We start from the raw sequence: 20,470 nt of genomic DNA on the forward strand, positions 1-20,470 counted from the left end.
AAAACGGAGATAAACAGTTTCCTAACTGATAAGGGAATTAGGGGTTACGGGGAGCGGGCAGGGAAGTGGACGTGAGTTTAGGTTCAGATCAGCCATGATCCTATTGAATGGTGGAGCAGGCCCGAGGGGCCGTATGGCCTACTTCTGCTCCTACTTCTTATGTTCTTATGTTCTTTTTCTCTTCACATATCTATAAAAGCTTTTACAGTCAGTTTTTATGTTCCCTGCAAACTTACTCTCATATTCTATTTTCCCTGCAAACTTACTCTCATATTCTATTTTCCCCTTCTTAATTAATCCCTTTGTCCTCCTTTGTTGAATCCTAAACTGCTCCCAATCCTCAGGTTTACTGCTTTTTCTGGCCAATTTATATGTCGTCTCCTTGGATCTTATGCTATCCCTAATTTCCCTTGTTAGCCACGGTTGAGTCACCTCTTTTGTTTTATTTTTATGCCAAACTGGGATGAACAAATTCTGTAGTTCATCCATGCGGTCTTTGAATGTTTGCCATTGCCTGTCCATCGTGAACCCTTTGAGTGACATTCCCCAATCAATCCTACCCAACTTGCTCCTCAGACCATCGTAGTTTCCTTTATTTAAATTTAGGACCCTAATCTCTGAGTCAACAACTTCATTCTCCATCTTAATGAAACATAGAAACATAGAAGATAGGAGCAGGAGCAGGCCATTCGGCCCTTCGAGCCTGCTCCGCCATTCAACGATATCATGGCTGATCATCCAAACCCTAGCACCCGGTCGCTACACCGACAGCCATCCCACCCAAGCCCTATCCCCGTAACCCCACGTATTTAATCCCCCCTAACACTAAGGGCCAATTTTTATCATAGCCAATCAACGTAACCCGCACATCTTTGGACTGTGGGAGGAAACAGGAGCACCCGGAGAAAACCCACGCAAACACGGGGAGAATGTGCAAACTCCACACAGACAGTCACCCGAGGCCGGATTTGAACCCGGGTCCCTGGCGCTGTGAGGCAACAGTGCTAATTCGATCATATTATGATCACTCCAACCCAAGGGGCCTCATACAACAAGATTGCTAATTAATCCTTTCTCGTTACATAATACCCAGTCTAAGATGGCCTGGTCTCTGGTTGGATCCTCGACATATTGGTCCAGGAAACCATCCCGTAAACACTCAAGGAATTCCTCCTCCATAGTAGAGGACATGAGATGGGGGGAGGTAGTCCCTTTAAATGTGGAGGAGGTGGGTGTCCCTTTAAATGTGGCAGGGTGGATGTCCCTTTAAATGTGGAGGGGGTGTGTGTCCCTTTAAATGTGCAGGGTGTTGGTGTGGAGTTTGCACATTCTCCCTGTGTCTGCGTGGGTTTCCTCCGGGTGCTCCGGTTTCCTCCCACAGTCCAAAGATGTGCGGGTTAGGTTGATTTGGCTATGATAAATTGACCCTTCCTGTTAGGGGATTAAATACGTGGGGTTACGGGGATAGGGTGGGATATGTGTCGGTGCAGGCTCGATGGGCCGAAATGGCCTCTATCTGCACTGTGGGGATTCTGTGTGTGGGTGGGTGTCCCTTTAAATGTGGAGAGGCGGGGCCGCGCATGCTCATTTGGCCCCAACACAAAACGAGGCTGCCAGTGCGCCGCCTCTGAGGAGAAGACGGAAGTTGGCCCGGGGAAGAGGCGGAATCAGCGGCCGGGGTAAAGTAAAGTGTTGGGGAATCGATTTAAATCGAGGTGAAGGGGGAGCGGAGAGCGAGATTATAAAGAAAAATACCAGAAAAAGCAAACCTGAGAGTCGGGCGGGCGGGACATCCGCGGACGCCGAACGGAGCGGTTTCATCCGCGCGGGGTGGCGGAGTGAGCCGGAACAATGTGATTCTGACTGACGGGAGCGCTGACCAATAGGAACAGGGCTGAGCTGGGAGGACTGAACTGGGCGGCCTGGTCCTCCAACCAATGGCGGCGCGGCAAGGGGGCGGGACCTTCCTCCCTGAGGCTGGGGCCCGATAGTGACGTCATCAGAGGAAGAGGCTTCGCTCGGTGCCGGGAGGGCGCTGGGACGGTGCGGTTTGTATTTTCTTTTTATTTATCTTCCCGCCCGCGCTTCTCTCCGCTATATTAAAAAAAAAACCCTCATAAAACTCACTTTCCGCCGGTGATCCGGACTCTCGCGGTTGCCCCCCGGGCCTTCCACAGAATCCGAGGCCTTGCGCAGGCGCGGAGCGGCTCATCCTCGGGAGCGGGGCCCGGCGGCGCATGCGGAGTAGGGGAAGGGGGCGGGGCCTGTTCAGAGGGGGAGGATGATTGACAGGGGCACAGGGTGTGTGCTGAGCATGCGCGGTGCGGGCCGGGCGCCTGTGGAGCAGGAGAGGGCGGGGCCATGGGGCGCATGCGCGGGGTCAGCTGCAACTTTAGAGTCACAAAGGGACCGAGTGTCTTCAAATCTCTCCCCTCCTCTTCTAATTTCCTGTAAAACCAGTTTATAAAAGTCATCATTGAAAGTACAGCACGGTGACATAGTGGTTAGCACTGTTGCCTCACAGCGCCAGGGACCCGGGTTCGAATCCGGCCTCGGGTGACTGCGTGGAGTTTGCACATTCTCCCCGTGTTTGCGTGGGTTTTCTCCGGGTGCTCCGGTTTCCTCCCACAGTCCAAAGATGTGCGGGTTAGGTTGATTGGCTATGATAAATTGACCCTTAGTGTTAGGGGGATTAAATACGTGGGGTTACGGGGATAGGGTGGGATATGTGTTGGTGTAGGGGTTGCGGGGATCGGGTGGGATGTGTGTCGCTGCAGGCTCGATGGGCCGAAATGGCCTCTATCTGCACTGTGGGGTTTCTGTGATTCTGTGATTCTGTGACAGGACCCGGGCCCAGGGCCTGATTGACGGGAGCTTCCGACCAATAGGGAGCGAGCGGGGCGGGGCTGGAGGAGCGAGCCGGTGGCGGGTCCTCCAACCAATCGGGGAGCCCGAGGGGTGGGACTTGCGCCGGCTGATTGGGACAGAGGAGGCTGACGGGAGATTTAATTTAAATGAATTTAATTTCCCGCCTGCTCCAACCGCCCTCCCTGCAACGTCACGACGTCTCCGGCGTGCACTGACTGACACTGAGCTCTCCACCAATGAGCGAGGGGAGGCGGAGCCTGGAGGACCGACCGAGGGGCTTTGGTCCTCCAACCAATTGCGGCGAAGGGGGAGGCGGGACCTGGGATCAGCCCGCCGCCATTTTGTAAAGCGGCCTGGTCAGAATCTGTGATCCTGGGAAAGTTTATTTTTAATGTTCCTTTCCCATTTTACAGCTCAAACTAATTTTATTTTACAGAAGATACTTGTTTTAACCATAGAAACATAGAAGATAGGAGCAGGAGTAGGCCATTCGACCCTTCGAGCCTGCTCCGCCATTCAATGCGATCATGGCTGATCATAAAAAAAGCTGTTTGTTTTTAAATTGATGGAACAGAAACAAGAAACCCTGTGGAGCAAATGTGAGTAAAAATATTTTTTCTCCCTGAATTAATTTTTTTAATATTAATTTTGTGCGTTTTTAATTATTAATTTCAAGCACTTTAAGAGAAATATGGGAGTGGTGGGGGTTCTCTTAAAGGGACAGGCGCTCTCTTTTTCTATGAGATTTTCATTAAAAATCCCCGTGGATGACCGATTTTAAAGGGACAGCGTCTCCCTTTTTTTATAATGTATATTTAAGAGACTGACATTTAAAGTAGGGCAAATCCCCTGCTCCCATAAGTGCTTGGTGAGAAATCAGGTGCTGTTTGCTCTCGCCCCCTCCCAATTTTCTGCCAAGGGACAGAAAGCAGAGAGTAGTGGTGAACGGTTTCTTTTCAGACTGGAGGGAGGTAAACAGTGATGTTCCCCAGGGGTCGGTATTAGGACCAATGTTCCCTCTTTTTTTTTGAGGTGCGTGGCCCCTTTAACGGGCTGCACGGCCCATTCAAATTTCTGCGCATGCGCGTTTATTCCATTTATAGGGCGGTGAGCCGGCTGCGCGGGACCTCCAGACCGCTGCGTGGCCGCGCAACTTAACGTGAACATTGATTCGGACCACTGCTTTTTTTGATATATATTACTGACCTGGACTTGGGGATCCAGGGCAAAATTTCAAAATTTACAGATGACACGAAACTCAAATGTAGCAAACAATGAGGATAGTAACAGACTTCAGGAGGATGTAGCCAGACTGGTGAAATGGGCAGAAACGTGGCAGATTAAATTTAATGTAGAGAAGTGTGAAGTGATTCATTTTGGTAGGAAGAATGAGGAGAGGCAATATAAACTAAATGGTCCAGTTTTAAAGAGGGTGCAGGAACAGAGAGGCCTCGGGGTGTATGGACACAAATCTTAGAAGGTGGCAGGACAAGTTGAGAAGGCTGTTAAAAAGCAAACAGGATCCTTGACTTTATTAATAGAGGAATAGAGTACAAAAGCAAGCAGGTTATGCTAAGCCTTTATAAAACACTGGCTAGGCTTCCGCTGGGCACCACACTTTAGGAAGGATGTCAAGGCCTTAGAGAGGGTGCAGAAGAAATTTACGAGAATGGGACCAGGGATGAGGGACTTGAGTTACGTGGAGAGACGGGAGAAGCTGGGGTTGTTCTCCTTGGGGCAGAGAAGATTAAGAGGAGATTTGATAGAGTTGTTCAAAATCAGGATGGATTTTGAGAGAGTAAATAAGGAGAAACCGTTTCCAATGGCTGAAGGGACAGAAACCAGATTTAAGGCGATTGGCAAAAGAACCAGAGGTGACATGAGGAAACAGATTTTTACACCAAGTTGTTGTGATCTGGAATGCACTGCCTGGAAGGGCGGTGGAAGCAGATTCAATCGTCACTTTCATAAAGAAGTGGGTAAATACTTGAAGGGGAGACATTTACAGGGCGAGGGGGAAAGAGCAGGGGGGAGTGGGACTAATCGGAGAGCTCGACCAAAGAGCCGGCACAGGCATGGTGGGCCGAATGGCCTCCTTCTGTGCTGTTTCATTCGATGGTTCTGTCCCCATAATGAGACCTTCTCAGCCCCGGTGTCCTCCTGGTGAATCGGCCCGGCACCCCCTCCGAGGCCAGTGTGTCCCTTTCTGAGGTGCGGTGCCTGAAACTGAAGGCAGTCCTCCGGATGGGGCCTGAGCAAGGCTCTGGACAGCTGAGGCATGGCTGTGGATATCTGGAGTTGTGGTGTAGACAGTCCGACCTTGTCAAGTTAAGTGGGTGGTGATCAGGAGCAGGTGCCCTTTCCTCCCAGGGTGCTGTCACACTAAATTCGGGCTCATGGGATTGGGGGTAATATTAGCATGGATTGAGGACTGGTTAACGGTCAGAAAACAGAGAGTAGGAATAAATGGCTCATTTTCGGGCTGGCAGGCTGTAACTAGTGGGGTCCCGCAAGGATCAGTGCTGGGGCCTCAGCTATTCACAATCTCCATCAATGACTTAGATGAGGGGACCGAGTGCAATGTGTCCAAGTTTGCTGACGATACAAAGCTAGGTGGGAAAATAAGTTGTGAGGAGGAGACAAAGAGGCTGCAAAGGGATATAGACAGGTTAAGTGAATGGGCAAGAACATGGCAGATGGAATATAATGTGGAGAAGTGGGAAGTTATCTGCTTTGAACATAAGAAATAGGAGCAGGAATAGGCCACTTGGCCCCTCGAGCCTGTTCCGCCATTCAATAAGATCATGGCTGATCTTGGGCTCAAAGCCACTTCCCCGCCCGCTCCCGAGCACCCTTCGTGTTGAGTCTGTGCTTTCAAATGTAGTTATGCTGAATAACTGGACACAGACAACAGAAATACTTAAACAGGTCTTTAGTAACTGAGGGTCAGGGCTGAACTGGAATACACTTTGCTCCACAGGGTTTATATACCGGTGTGGTCACCACCGGTACTACAATGTACAGGAGCCATCAAAAAGTAGTCCATCACCTTAAGGTATCCTCTTAAGGTGATACAGGTTACATACACTACAATTCCTCCCCTTTTAGCTTAACAGTGTACACCCCAATTTAAACAATACATGGATAACATGTATACAACTTTCACACAAAACTGTTCAAAGATTCAGTCTCTGAGGAGGCCTCCTGATCCGGGCCGGATAACGCCTTTCAGGGGTCTCTGGTTCTCGTTGCTGGGGTGACTGATCCATTTGATCTCCTATGGATTGAACATCATCATGTACATACGAGTCTGAGGTAGATGCTACAGGCTCAATAACTTCTTCAACTGGTGTCTCTGCCGTAGACATGGGGTCGACCCTTGTTCTCGATTCCACAAGTTGGTCAGCATGACGACGTATTACGTTCTCTCCAACGTCTACCGTGTACATCAAGGGTCCTTGTCGGGCACGAATTGTTCCGGATTGCCATTTATCATTCCTATAGTCCCTGGCCAACACTGGTTGTCCTATTTCGAAACTCCGAGTGGCCTTGTTATTTACGTGCTGGAATTGCTTGTTTTCGACTTCCCTACGCACATTGGGTTTTAACAAATCCAACCGGGACCGCAACCTCCTGTTATAGAACATTATGGCAGGGCTTTGATTTGTCACTGCATGTGTGGCGTTTCGATATGCCATCAGGAAATTGTCCACCTTGTGTTGTAGTGGAATATGGTCTTCGCTCATGGCCTTTATCGCCTTTTTGAACGTTTGTACAAATCTCTCGGCCAACCCATTGGTAACCGGATGATATGGGGCAGATGTATAGTGTTTCACCCCATTCTTTTTCATGAATTTCTGGAATTCTTCTGACACGAACTGTGGTCCGTTATCTGAACATATTTGTTCCGGCAACCCATTCCTTGCAAATATGGTTCTTAGAACTGCGATTGTCTTTTCAGAGGTAGTGGTCGACATCTTAATCACTTCTGGCCATTTAGAATGTGCGTCTACCGCTATCAAAAACATGGAATCCATGAATGGACCTGCAAAGTCGATATGCACACGTTGCCATGGGGTTGAAGGCCATTCCCACGGATGCAGCGGTGCAATTGGAGGTACGTTTTGAACTTTTTGGCACCCTGAGCAGCTTTTAGTCAGATCCTCTATTTGTTTGTCGATACCTGGCCACCACACATAAGCCCTAGCAAGGCTTTTCATCTTGACTCCCCCCAGATGACCTTCATGCAGTTCCTTCAGAACTCTCTCCCTTAATTTAGGAGGAATAATCACCCTTGTTCCATACATCAATGTTCCTTGACAGATGGACAGCTGTTCTCGTCTGGCTGAGAATGCTGGTAACAGTGGGTCGCCATGTGCTGGCCATCCCTTCACTGTCAAATCGTAGACCCGAGACAGTGTCAGGTCGTTTCGGGTCTCTCTCTCAATACTCGCATTGGTGACTGGTAAGCATTCGATGATGGTCGAGTGAAATATCTCGACAGGGTCAACTGCCGGTGCCTCTTCCGCTGTAGGTAGTGGCAGGCGCGACAGCCCATCAGCATTACCATGTTGCTTTGTACTTTTGAATTCGATATCATATTGATGTGCCCCTAGGAAAAGGGACCATCTCTGAAGCCTCTGCACCGTCATAACCGGAACACCCTTCTTAGGGTTAAAAATGGAAACCAACGGCTGGTGATCTGTCAGCAGCGTAAACTTTTGGCCTTGCAGGTAATGGTTAAATTTCTTAACTCCCCACACGAGGCTGAGAGCCTCCCTATCTATCTGAGCATAGTTGCGCTCTGCGGAGGTCAATGATCTGGATGCGAAAGCGACTGGCCTTTCCAAGCCATTTGGCAACTTATGTGAGAGCACTGCCCCGATACCATATGGAGAAGCATCACACGCTAAGCGAATAGGCAGCGTTGGGTTAAAGTGAGCCAACACTTCCTTAGAGGTGATCAGTGCCTTGCTTTTTTGAAAAGCCCGCTTACAATCCTCGCTCCACTTCCATGGTACTCCCATTTGCAAAAGAATGTTCAGCGGGTGTAACACCGTGGATAAATTTGGCAGAAACTTGTGGTAATAGTTAACCAACCCAAGGAACGACCTCAACTGGGATACATTTTCCGGAGCGGGAGCTTTCACAACAGCTTCGATCTTGTCAGGTGACTTATGGAGCCCCTCCTGGTCAATGACGTGGCCGCAGTATGAGATTCGCTTTTGAAAGAACTCACATTTCTGGCGATTAACTCTGAGTCCATATTCTTTCAATCTGGTGAGCACCTGCTCCAAATTCGCGAGGTGCTCCTTATCATCATCTCCTGTAATCAGAATGTCATCCAGGTAGCATTGTGTGCCTGGAATTCCCTGCAATACCTGCTCCATGGCCCTTTGCCAAATCGCTGGAGCCAATGCCACTCCAAAAACCAGTCTATTATACCGATATAAGCCCTTATGTGTGTTGATCGTGAGATACTGGCGTGACGCTTCATCAACTTCCATCTGTAGGTATGCCTGCGCCAGGTCTATCTTGGTGAAGTGTTTCCCGCCAGACAGCGAAGCGAAGATATCTTCAATCCGCGGAAGCGGATATTGCACCGTGTGAAGAACCGGATTAACAGTGATCTTGAAATCGCCACAGATGCGAACCTTCCCAGGTTCTCCCGGCTTGTTGCTCAACGAACGCTTCATGGTGGGAACAATGGGCGTGGCCCATTCGCTCCAGTCCACCTTTGACAGTACTCCTGAACGTTCTAGCCCTTCCAGCTCTGCTTCGACAGCAGGTCGTATCGCATAAGGTACCGGTCTAGCTTTGAAAAATTTCAGGTTTGCATGTTCTTCAACCTTGATGTTTGCCGTAATTCCTTTCAGTGTTCCCAGTCCCTGTTGGAACACCTCCTTAGCATCGTCCAATATTCTGGACAGTCGTTTAGGTTTGACGTCGTCCTCTTTACAGGAATCTACAGTTAGTGCTTGTATGGAATGCCAGTCCACATTTATTCTCCGGATCCATTCCCGTCCCAGTAGTGGCGGACCTCCATCAGGTAACACATACAAGTCCATTTCCTGACTTTCTTTACCATTGTAGACCACCTTTACCTTTATCTTTCCGATGGGGTATACTATTTGCCCCGTGTATGTTTTCAATACAATCTCCGTATCCCTCAGGGGAATGTGTGAGAATAACCTTTTGTAATCTTGCTTATTCATGACCGTCAATGCCGATCCAGTGTCCCAATTCCATCTTCACTTGGACTCCTGCTATCTGAAGTGTGACCCAGATAGTTTGGTGGTCTGCTGTGTTACCCACATTATGTATTTTTAGACAACCCAGTTCCTTACTGCTGGAGTCTGAATCCGTCTTCTGTTCATCCGAACTGTTCTCTGTCACCTTGTGTACTTTTTTGTACTTCTCCTGCGGCGACTTTTTGCTGCTGGTCTTCTTTCCTGACCGGCATACTCTCGCTATGTGACCAAGTTTGCCACATTGCCTGCATTCTTTATCTTTGAACCAGCACTGGTTCTGGTCATGCGTTGTCCTTCCGCAACGATAGCACTTTACTGCGCCCAATGCCATTTCATTGGTGCTGAATTCCAATGGCCTTTGCTGCATTTCTGCAGTGCCTTGTGCTGCTGCCTCGTGTGATGCTGCAATGCTGAAAGCTTTGTCCAGCGTAAGATCCTTTTCCTCTAGCAGTCGCTTCTGGGTTCCTTCCCTTAGGAGCCCACACACAAACTTATCTCTCAGTGCGTCTGCTAGTCCTGTACCGAACTGACAGTACTTTGATAACTTGCACAGTTCAATTAAGAATTCAGCGTTGCTTTCTTCTTTCAGTTGAATTCTTTTGTAGAATTTAAATCGTTCCGCTATCAGCAGCGGCATGGGGTTTAAGTGCTCTTGCAGGATAGTAACAATATCCGCGAAACTCTTTGCTACCGGTTTATCTGGTGTTACAAGGTTCCTTAATAACCCGTACGTCTTCGCACCCATTGAGTTTAATAGGGTTAGTGCTTTCTTATCCACCGGTACCTCATTCGCTGTACAATAAACTTCAACGCGTTCCACATAAGTGGCCCAATCTTCCACATCGCTATCAAAAGCAGTGATGTTACCCGTTTTTGGCATCCTTGTTGAGTTTCCTTTCCTTCGGATTATGATTATTATTTTATTTTATTTTTCAAAATGGCGGCTTCCCGCACTTGGCGGCTTTTCCCGCGCTTGTCTTCTTCCCCCGCTGACTAAAAATGGCGATTACTGCGCTGTTGCCGTTCTCACCTCCCAGCGGTCCTTTATTTTCCCCGACGTTGCTGCTCTTGTTCCCCCGCCGCTCCCGCGGTCCTCGTGGACATAAACGCTTTTCTGGCTGCTGCGCGTCTCTGCCCCGATTGCAGTCCGGCCCCTGACACCGGCTGCGGTCGTGTTCTCCGCCCTTTTCGTCGTTTCCCTCCCCTTCTCTTACTGACAACTCGGCTGACTTCCCCCCGTGCCGCTCGATCGGGCTTACCCGCCGCTGTCGTCGAAGGGATGTTCAGTGATGTTAGACTTCGTGGCCAGAAACCAGCCCGGGTTCCCGATTGCCTCCCGTGCTATGCAGTGCCCAGCAGGATGTTGAGGGTGGATGTCCTTGTTCGACGCCCGTTTCAGAGGCGAAGCTTCCTTTGATGCAACTGCTGCTAGGTAAGACCAGACTCGTCGCCACTGTTGAGTCTGTGCTTTCAAATGTAGTTATGCTGAATAACTGGACACAGACAACAGAAATGCTTAAACAGGTCTTTAGTAACTGAGGTTCAGGGCTGAACTGGAATACACTTTGCTCCACAGGGTTTATATACCGGTGTGGTCACCACCGGTACTACAATGTACAGGAGCCATCAAAAAGTAGTCCATCACCTTAAGGTATCCTCTTAAGGTGGTACAGGTCACATACACTACACTTCGCTCCCTTATCTTGCCAAAAATCTGTCTATCTCCACCTTAAATGTATTTAATGACCCAGCCTCCACGGCTCTCTGGGGCAGAGAATTCCACAGATTTAAGACCCTCTGGGTGAAGAAATTCCTCCTCATCTCTGTCCTAAATGGCTTACTCCTTTTGCTTAGACTGTGACCCCTGGTTCTGGACTCCCCGGCCATCGGGAACATCCTTCCTGCATCCAGTCTGTCCAGTCCTGTTAGAATTTTATAAGTTTCAATTAGATCCCCTCTCATTCTTCTAAACTCCAGTGAGTATAAGCCCAATCGACCCAATCTCTCCTCATACGTCATTCCTGCCATCCCAGGTATCAGCCTGGTGAATATTCGCTGCACTCCCTCCATGGCAAGAACATCCTTCCTCAGATAAGGCGACCAAAACTGCACTCAATGCTCAAGGTGTTGTCTCACCAAGGCCCTGTACAACTGCAGCAAGACATCCTTGTTCTTGTACTCGAAACCTCTCGCTATGAAGGCCAACATACCATTTGCCTTCTTAACCGCCTGCTGCACCTGCATGCTTACCTTCAGCGACTGGTGCACAAGGACACTTCCCCTTCTCCCAATCTATTGCCGTTCAGATAATAAGCTGCCTTCCTGTTTTTGCCACCAAACTGGATAACCTCACATTTGTCCACATTATCCTGCATCTGCCATGCTTCTGCCCAATCACCCAACCTGCCCAAATCATACTGGAGCTTCTCGGCATCCTCCTCAGAGCACACATGTCCACCCAACTTTGTGCCGTCTGCAAACTTGGAGATATTACATCTAGTTGCCTCGTCTAGATTATTTATATATATTGTGAATAGCTGGGGTCCTAGGACCGATTCCTGTGGTACGCCACTAGTCACTGCCTGCCACTCGGAAAAAGAGCCGTTTATTCCAACTCTTTGCTTCCTGTCTGCCAACCAGTTCTTTATCCAAGTCAGTACCTTGCCCCCAATCCCATGTGCCTTAACTTTACACGCTAATCTCTTATGCGGGACCTTATCGAAAGCCTTCTGAAAGTCCAAATACACCACATCCACTGGTTCTCCCTTATCTATTCTACCAGTTACATCCTCAAAAAATTCCAGTAGATTAGTCAAGCATGATTTACCTTTTGTAAATCCATGTTGACTTTGTCCGATCCTGTCACTTTTTTTTACATCTTTTATAATGGACTCTAGCATTTTCCCCACTACCGATGTCAGGCTTACCGGTCTATAATTCCCCGTTTTCTCTCTACCACCTTTTTTGAATAGTGGGGTAACATTAGCTACCCTCCAATCCATGGGAAGTGTTCCAGAGTCTATCGAATTTTGGAAGATGACCAGCAATTCTGTCCCTCTAGTGCTACTTGTCTCTCCCAGTCCTCTCTTCACCTTGTTTCTCCTCTCTAATGTTTCATCCTGGTGCCCATCCCCCTGTCTAATTAATTTAAACCCTCCCCCACAGCACTAGTTAACCGTCCCATGAGGACATTGGGCCCAGCTCTGTTGAGGTGCAACCTGTCCACCTTGGACAGGTCCCTCCTGCCCCAGAACTGGTCCCTCCTGCCCCAGGAATCTGAAGTCCTGCAATATTTCTCTTTCAGGTACTTATCCAATTCCCTTTTGAAAGCGGTGATTGAATCTGCCTCCACCACCCTTTCAGGCAGTGCATTCCAGATCCTAACCACTCGCTGCGTAAAAAAGTTTTTCCTCATGTCGCCTTTGGTTCTTTTGTCAATCACCTTAAATCTGTGTCCTCTGGTTCTCGACCCCTCTGCCAATTGGAAGAGTTTCTCTCTGTCTACTCTGTCCAGACCCCTCTTGATTTTGAACACCTCTATCAAATCTCCTCTCAATCTTCTCTGCTCCAAGGAGAACAACCCCAGCTTCTCCAGTCTATCCATGTAACTGAAGTCCCTCATCCCTGGAATCATTCTCATAAATCTTTTCTGCACCCTCTCTAAGGCCTTCACATCCTTCCTGAAGTGCGGTGCCCAGGATTGGACACAATACTCCAGTTGAGGCCAAACTAGTGTTTTATAAAGGTTCATCATAATTTCAACACTTTTGTACTCTATACCTCTATTCATGAAGCCCAGGTTCCCGTAAGCTTTTTTAACTGCTTTCTCAACCTGCCCTGCCACCTTCAATGATTTGTGCACATATACCCCTCAGTCTCTCTGTTCATGCACCCACTTTAGGATTGTACCCTTTAGTTTAGATTTCCTTTCCTCATTCTTTCTACCAAAATGTATCACTTCACATTTTTCTGCATTAAATTTAATCTGCCACGTGTCCGCCCATTCCACCAGCCTGTCTATGTCCACTTGAAGTCTATCACTATCTTCCTCACTGTTCACTATACTTCCAAGTTCTGTGTCATCTGCAAATTTTGAAATTGTGCCTTGTACACCCACATCCAAGTCATTAATATACATCAAGAAAACCAGTGGCCCTAGAACCGACCCCTGGGGAACGCCACTGTGTACCTTCCTCCAGTCTGAAAAACAACCGTTCACCACTACTCACTGTTTCCTGTCACTTAGCCAATTCCCTATCCATGCAGCCACTGTCCCTTTTACTCCATGGGCTTCAACTTTGCTGGTAAGCCTATTATGTGTCACTTTGTCGAACGCCTTTTGGAAATCCATGCACACCACGTCAACCGCATTGCCCTCATCAACCCTCTCTGTTACCTCATCAAAAAACTCCATCAAGTTGGTTAAACACGATTTGCCTTTAACAAATCCGTGCTGGCTTTCCTTAATTAATCCACACTGTTAATTTTGTCCCTGATTTTTGTTTCTAAAAGCTTCCCCACTCCCGAGGTCAAAATGACTGGCCCGAGGTTGCTGGGTTTGTCCTTACACCCTTTTTTGAACAAGGGTGTGACATTTGCAATTCTCCAGTCCTCTGGCACCACCCCAGTTTCTAATGAGGATTTGGAAGGTTATGGCCAGTACCTCCGCAATTTCTTCCTTCACTTCCCTCAGCGTACTAGGATGCTTCCCATCCGGTCCTGGTGACTTATCTACTTTAAGTACAGCCAGCCTTTCTAGTACCTTGTCTTTATCAATTTTATCCCATCCAGTATCTCCTCTACCTCCTCCTTCACTATGTCTATGGCAGCATCTTCTTCCTTGGTGAAGACAGATGCAAAGTACTGATTTAGTACCTCAGCCTTACCCTCTGCCTCCGTGCGTAGGTCTCCTTTTTGGTCCCTAATCGGCCCCACCCCTCCTCTAACTACCTGTTTATTATTTATATGCCTATAGAAGACTTTTGGACTACCTTTTATGTTAGCTGCTATTCTATTCTCAGGCTCTCTCTTTGCCCTTCGTATTTTCTTTTTCACTTCTCCTCTGAACTTTCTATATTTAGCCTGATTCTCAGATGTATTCTCGACCTGACATCTGTCATACACGCTCTTTTTCTGCTTCATCTTACTCTCTATCTCTTTCGTCATCCAGGGAGCTCTGACTTTAGTTGCCCTACATTTCCCCTTAGTGGGAATGTACCTCGACTGTACCTGAATTATTTCCTCTTTAAAGGCAGCCCATTGTTCCTCTACAGTTTTGCCTGCCAATCTTTGATTCCAATTTACCAGGGCCAGATCCATTCTCATCCCACTGAAATTGGCCTTGCCCCACAGTGCAGTGGATGTGCTCTAGACTGCACTCCCCCCCCACCCCCCACCGAGGTGTCGTCACCCTTACCGGGATTCAGCACTGAAAACCGGTTTGAGAGCGCCGCACTCCCGGGGGATTCCTGCACTGCCTTGCCTCCTCAAACCCTGCTGGGCGGCCACCCAGTTACAATTCCCACGAACTGTCTGTGGCTGTGGGGTGACCACCTCCTGGAACGTGCGCTCCAGGAAACTCTCAGCCTCCCGTCTGCCCGGCAGTGACTGCAGCCGTTCCCCAAGCTCAGAGACCCTGAGCTCGAGTTCCAGCCACTGGAGGCGCTTCCTGCACACGCGGTTCACCAGGACATGTGAAGCGTCCCGGAGTTCCCGCATGGCACAGGAATTGCAGCCATCAGTCCCATCGTTTGGCTTAAAATCTGTCTACTTAAGCTATAGATATATCTGATGTGAGGTTAGTGTGCCCTTACCCCTGTTTATTATTCAATCAGTGATTGTCCCTTTGCCAGGCCCGCTGCCTGCGGCCCCTCTCCCAGATTCCAGCCCCAGCTCTGTGCTGACTGCGGCCCCTCTCCCAGAATCCAGCTCCAGCTCTGTGCTGCCTGCTGCCCCTCTCCCAGATTCCAGCCCCAGCTCTGTGCTGCCTGCGGCCCCTCTCCCAGATTCCAGCTCCAGCTCTGTGCTGCCTGCGGCCCCTCTCCCAGATTCCAGCCCCAGCTCTGTGCTGCCTGCGGCCCCTCTCCCAGATTCCAGCCCCAGCTCTGTGCTGCCTGCGGCCCCTCTCCCAGATTCCAGCCCCAGCTCTGTGCTGCCTGCGGCCCCTCTCCCAGATTCCAGCCCCAGCTCTGTGCTGCCTGCGGCCCCTCTCCCAGATTCCAGCCCCAGCTCTGTGCTGCCTGCGGCCCCTCTCCCAGATTCCAGCTCCAGCTCTGTGCTGCCTGCGGCCCCTCTCCCAGATTCCAGCCCCAGCCCTGTGCTGCCTGCGGCCCCTCTCCCAGATTCCAGCTCCAGCTCTGTGCTGCCTGCAGCCCCTCTCCCAGATTCCAGCCCCAGCTCTGTGCTGACTGAGCTGCTCTCACCTGGGGACAACTGGAACCTGAAAATCAGCTTCACTGCCCCTGGGCTGGGAAAGAGCGACATGAGACAACATTCTCCCTCTTACTACTTTCTACACTCCTTTTACAGGGTTTCAGAAATGGAGCATTTACAGACAGGAAGCTCAGACCAAACATCACCTCAGGATCAGACAGAGTCGCTCGATTCATCAGGGCCTGAATATCATCGGCCTTTGCACATGGAAGGAGAGAGCAATGATCGCAGCGCAGACAAACCACACACGTGTTCCATGTGTGGACTCGCCTTCAGCCGATTGCCTGCCTTGGCGAGACACGTGCACCGTCACACCGGGGAGAAACCGGGTAAAGGTGGGGACAGCGGGAAGAGATTCAGTTCCCCATCTGCGTCAGATGTTCATCGGTGCAGTCACCCTGGGGACAGTCCGTTCACCTGCTCCGTGTGTGGGAAGGGATTTGTTTATCCATCCCACCTGCTGAGACACCAGCAAGCTCACTCCGATGAGAGAGCGTTTAAATGTTCTGACTGTGGGAAGAGCTTCAAATACTCCGGGGCTGTGACCAGACACCAGCTTGTTCACACCGATGAGAGTCCGTTTACATGTTCTGACTGTGGGAAGAGTTTTAAAACCTCCAGGGTTCTGACCAGACACCAGCGAGTTCACACTGGGGAGAGGCCATTTCCCTGCTCTGTGTGTGGGAAGGGATTCTCTGATTCATCTACCCTGCTGAGACACCAGCTTGTTCACACTGATGAGAAACCATTTAAATGTTCGGTCTGTCAGAAGAGCTTTAAATGCACCAGGGATCTGAAGGAACACCAGCTTGTTCACACTGATGAGAGAGCCTTTACATGTTCTGACTGTGGGAAGAGCTTTAAATGCTCTGGGGCTCTGACCACACACCAGCTTGTTCACACTGATGAGAAACCATTTAAATGTTCGGTCTGTCAGAAGAGCTTTAAACGCCCTGGGGATGTGAAGGAACACCAGCTTGTTCACACTGATGAGAGACCGTTTAAATGTTCTGACTGTGGGAAGAGCTTTAAATGCTCTGGGGCTCTGACCACACACCAGCTTGTTCACACTGATGAGAAACCATTTAAATGTTCTGTCTGTCAGAAGAGCTTTAAATACTCCGGGGCCCTGAAGCGACACCATCTTGTTCACACTGATGAGAAATCATTTAAATGTTCTGACTGTGGGAAGAGCTTTAAAGCATCTGGGGACCTGAAGCAACACCAGCGAGTTCGCACTGATGAGAGAGCGTTTAAATGTTCTGACTGTGGGAAGAGCTTTAAACGCTCCAATCACCTGCTGAGACACCAGCGAGTTCACACTGTTCTGTAGCGCAGGGCCCTGTAGACAGCTGGGGTGACATGAACGTGGAATGGATGAATGTTTTATAAATTCTTGTACTATTGTTTAATCTTTCAATCTGTTGTGCTGATGATTTCCTTGATTTGACTGTTAATGTTATTTTTGTTTTTCTCCTTATCACAGGCAATTGCCTATTAAAAGTCAACCATCACAACCAATAAAACCTGTAACATAACCAAAAAAAGTTTAAAGGAAACATAAATTAAATTAAAATTCTATTTTCGGTGGTGATGATGCACGCCAGTCCCTCCGGTACCCACCGGTCACGGAAGGCCTCGAGCACGCCGGTGGACTGTTCATGTTATTACATAGAATGTACAGCACAGAAACAGGCCATTCGGCCCAACTGGTCCATGCCGGGGTTTATGCTCCACGCGAGCCTCCTCCGACATATCCTCCTATGTTTATCTGGCTTCTCCTTAAATACATCTATACCATTGGCCTCAATAATAATAATAATCAACTTTATTGTCATTGTTAGTGCACAAGTGCAGTACAACGAAATGTAGGCTTGCGGCTCCCGAGAATGTACATTTAGATTAAGACATTTAAACATTCAACATACATTTGGCTTGTAATACATTAACATAAACATAACCATAATAAAGTGCATTGGCAGATGTGCAGGCTTTAGAGTTTATTTGTGGAGTTCAGTAGGATGACAGCCCTGGGAAAGAAGCTGTTCCTAAATCTGGTCGTACGGGTGCGAATGCATCTGTAGCGTCTCCCAGATGGCAGGAGGGCGAACATACTGTGGCTGGGGTGGGTAGGGTCTTTGGTGATGGACCGCGACCTCCGTAAACAGCGTTTCTGGTATATGTGCTCTATGGTCGGTAGCCGGGTGCCGGTAATGCGTTGGGCAGTTTTGACTACCCGCTGCAGGGCTTTCCGGTCATAGTAGCTACAGCTGCCATACCATACTGTGATACAGTTCGTCAGGATGCTCTCTATTGTGCAGCGGTAAAAGTTAGAGAGGATCAGGGGTGACAGGTTACATCTCTTCAGCCTCCTTAGGAAATATAGGCGCTGCTGGGCCTTCTTCACCAGAGAGGAGGTATTGAAGGACCAGGAGAGGTCTTCCGTGATGTGGACTCCGAGGAACTTAAAGCTGTCCACAACTACTCCTTGTGGTAGCGAGTTCCACATTCTCGTCACTCTCTGGGTAAAGAAGTTTCTCCTGAATTCCCTCCTGGATTTATTAGTGACTTTTTTATTTATAGCCCCATAAATATGATGAGATTCTGTTAAGCTGACCAGTATGTTGTTGTACTTTGTCTTTTTCTGATGAATGAAACATTACTGAGCCCCTGTACCCGTGTTATGGGATGAAGTGCCAGACAAGTGAAGGCACAACGTCTGGGTGTGAATCTAATAATAACCTCACGGACCGTATAGGTGTGATAACCAGACGGGCTTGTGGTTATAGTCTGGTCACAGATGGACTAAATTCCCTGAGTTAGCAGGAGTTCAGGAGGCGGTCAACAGACGGGTCCAAACAATCCCATTTCCTGAGCGGTAACCAAGCTTGTGTATAAGAACAGGCCACTTAAGCCGTTGTCAGTTGGAACAGACTCGAGAAGATCGCGCGCGAATCCACTGTACTTCTATTCTCCAGATTGAGGGAATTATCACCCGATCTGTGTTATGCAGCGCTCTTAATAAAGTCTGGAGAGACAATTTGTGTTCTTGTGAGCTTGATTATCTGGTATCTGAAACCCTGGGACTCCCGATCATTAGAGTCAACCTCAGTGCGTGGAAAGGGATTCCCTGGTGTATCCCACCCGCTGACACACCAGAGTGTCCACAGTGTGACTGCGGTGGGTCGATTCCACTGTTTCCGATGCCTTTAATCACATCCAGGACTGAACCATGTTAATTCAAGCAACTGGGGCTTGTTAATGTTAAGAGCCCCCAATAACTGGGCTGGATTTAAAGATTATTCCCTGTTCTCTCAGTACTAGTGAGCAGAGAGAAGCTGATGTTATAGAATCATAGAGCACAGTAGGATGCCTTTCGGCCCATCGTGCTGGTGCTGACTCTCTGAAAGAGCGATGCATTTAGTCCCACTGCCCTGCTCTTTCCCCACAGCCCTGCAAATTTCTGCCTTTAGTATATATCCAATTCCCTTTTGAAAGTTACTATTGAATCTGCTTCCACCTCCCATTCAGGCAGTGCATTCCAGATCACCACAATTCGCTGAGTAAAAAAAGTCTCCTCATTTCCTCTCTAGATTCTTTTGCCAATGATCTGAAATCTGTGTCCTCTCGTTACCGACCCTCCTGCCAGTGACAACAGCTTCTCCTTGTTTGCTCGATCAAAACCCCTCATAATTTTGAGCACCTCGATCACAGCTCCACTTAACCGTCTCTGCTCCAAGTTATATTGCCAGTGTTTTGTGAATTGTTGCTTTGATCGAGGTGCTGGATGTCCGTGCCTGGGGAATGGGACATTCTATCCTCGTGAGCACCGAGTGTCAACATCCAGCAATCTCTAGTCAGGGACTGTCTTTTTAAACTGCCTCACCTCAGCTTTTTGACTCCCTGATTTCATTATTAAACATTTCAGAGTTTTTGCAGGCTGACCAAGGCTGAACAGATAAATAGAAACATAGAAGATAGGAGCAGGAGTAGGCCATTCGGCCCCTCGAGCCTGCTCCGCCATTCAATGAGATCATGGCTGATCATCCAAATTCAATACCCTGTCCCTGTCTTCTCCCCATATCTCTTGATCCCTTTAGCCTTAAGAAATATATCTAACTCCTTGAATACATTTAATGAATTGGCCTCAATTGCCTTGTGTGGTAGAGAATTCCACAGGTTCACCACTCTCTGGGTGAAGAAATTCCTCCTCATCTCTGTCCTAAATGGCTTACCCCTTATCCTTAGACTTAGAGATGAAGAGGAATTTCTTCACCCAGAGAGTGGTGAACCTGTGGAATTCTCTACTACAGAAGGCAGTAGAGGCCAATTCATTAAATATATTCAAGAAGGAGTTGGATATATTTCTTAAGGCTAAAGGGATCAAGGGATATGGGGAGAAGGCAGGGACAGGGTACTGATGTGGATGATCAGTCATGATCTCATTGAATGGCGGAGCAGGCTCGAGGGGCCAAATGGCCGACCCCTGTTCCTATCTTCTATGTTTCTTCTTTGTTTAATCTGAAGAAACAATGAAAGGGGGGCGGGAGTCCCTTTAAATGTGGAGAAGGTGGGCATCCCTTTAAATGTAGAGGGGGTGGGTGTCCCTTTCATTGTGGAGGGGGTGGTTGTCCCTTTAAATGTGGAGGGGAGAGGGTGGATGTCCCTTTAAATGTGGAGGGGTGGATGTCCCTTTAAATGTGGAGAGGCGGGGCCGCGCATGCTCATTCGGCCCCCTCACCACAACACGAGGCTGCCAGTGCGCCTGCGCGGGGCCTCCGGGTAGCAGACGGATGGCCGGGCCCGGGGAAGAGGCGGAATCAGCGGCCGGGGTAGAGTAAAGTGTTTGGGGAAGCAATTTAAATTGAGGTGACGGGGGGAGCGGAGAGCGAGATTATGAAGTAAACTACGAGAAAAAC

At 48.8% G+C, this 20,470-nt stretch overlaps 1 protein-coding gene across 2 annotated transcripts; it reads left to right on the forward strand.

The window, feature by feature from the left end:
- The first annotated feature begins 1,513 nt into the window (after window positions 1-1,513).
- On the forward strand, window positions 1,514-18,313 carry LOC147084153 (uncharacterized). Of its 2 annotated transcripts, XM_085979860.1 has the most exons (4): window positions 1,514-2,043; window positions 3,305-3,467; window positions 6,830-6,985; window positions 15,648-18,313. In XM_085979860.1, exons 3-4 carry the CDS (start codon window positions 6,966-6,968, stop codon window positions 16,882-16,884), a joined length of 1,257 nt encoding a protein of 418 aa, XP_085835986.1. In that variant the 5' UTR covers window positions 1,514-2,043; window positions 3,305-3,467; window positions 6,830-6,965; the 3' UTR covers window positions 16,885-18,313. The 2 variants fall into 2 exon arrangements, with proteins under 2 accessions (XP_085835986.1, XP_085835988.1); XM_085979862.1 differs by lacking the exon at window positions 6,830-6,985 and having other exon boundaries at window positions 1,515-2,043.
- Window positions 18,314-20,470: the final 2,157 nt, after the last annotated feature.

The sequence above is a fragment of the Somniosus microcephalus genome, unplaced genomic scaffold, assembly GCF_052327205.1.
Source record: "Somniosus microcephalus isolate GS21.2 unplaced genomic scaffold, FLI_Smic_1.0 scaffold1, whole genome shotgun sequence".
NCBI lineage: Eukaryota > Metazoa > Chordata > Chondrichthyes > Squaliformes > Somniosidae > Somniosus > Somniosus microcephalus.

Coding starts and splice junctions, on each gene's coding strand:
- LOC147084153 (XM_085979860.1), top strand. CDS start 6,966: ATGCAGCGGTGCAATTGGAG. Junction 6,986..15,647: donor ATGCAGCGGTGCAATTGGAG/GTACGTTTTGAA, acceptor CTCCTTTTACAG/GGTTTCAGAAATGGAGCATT.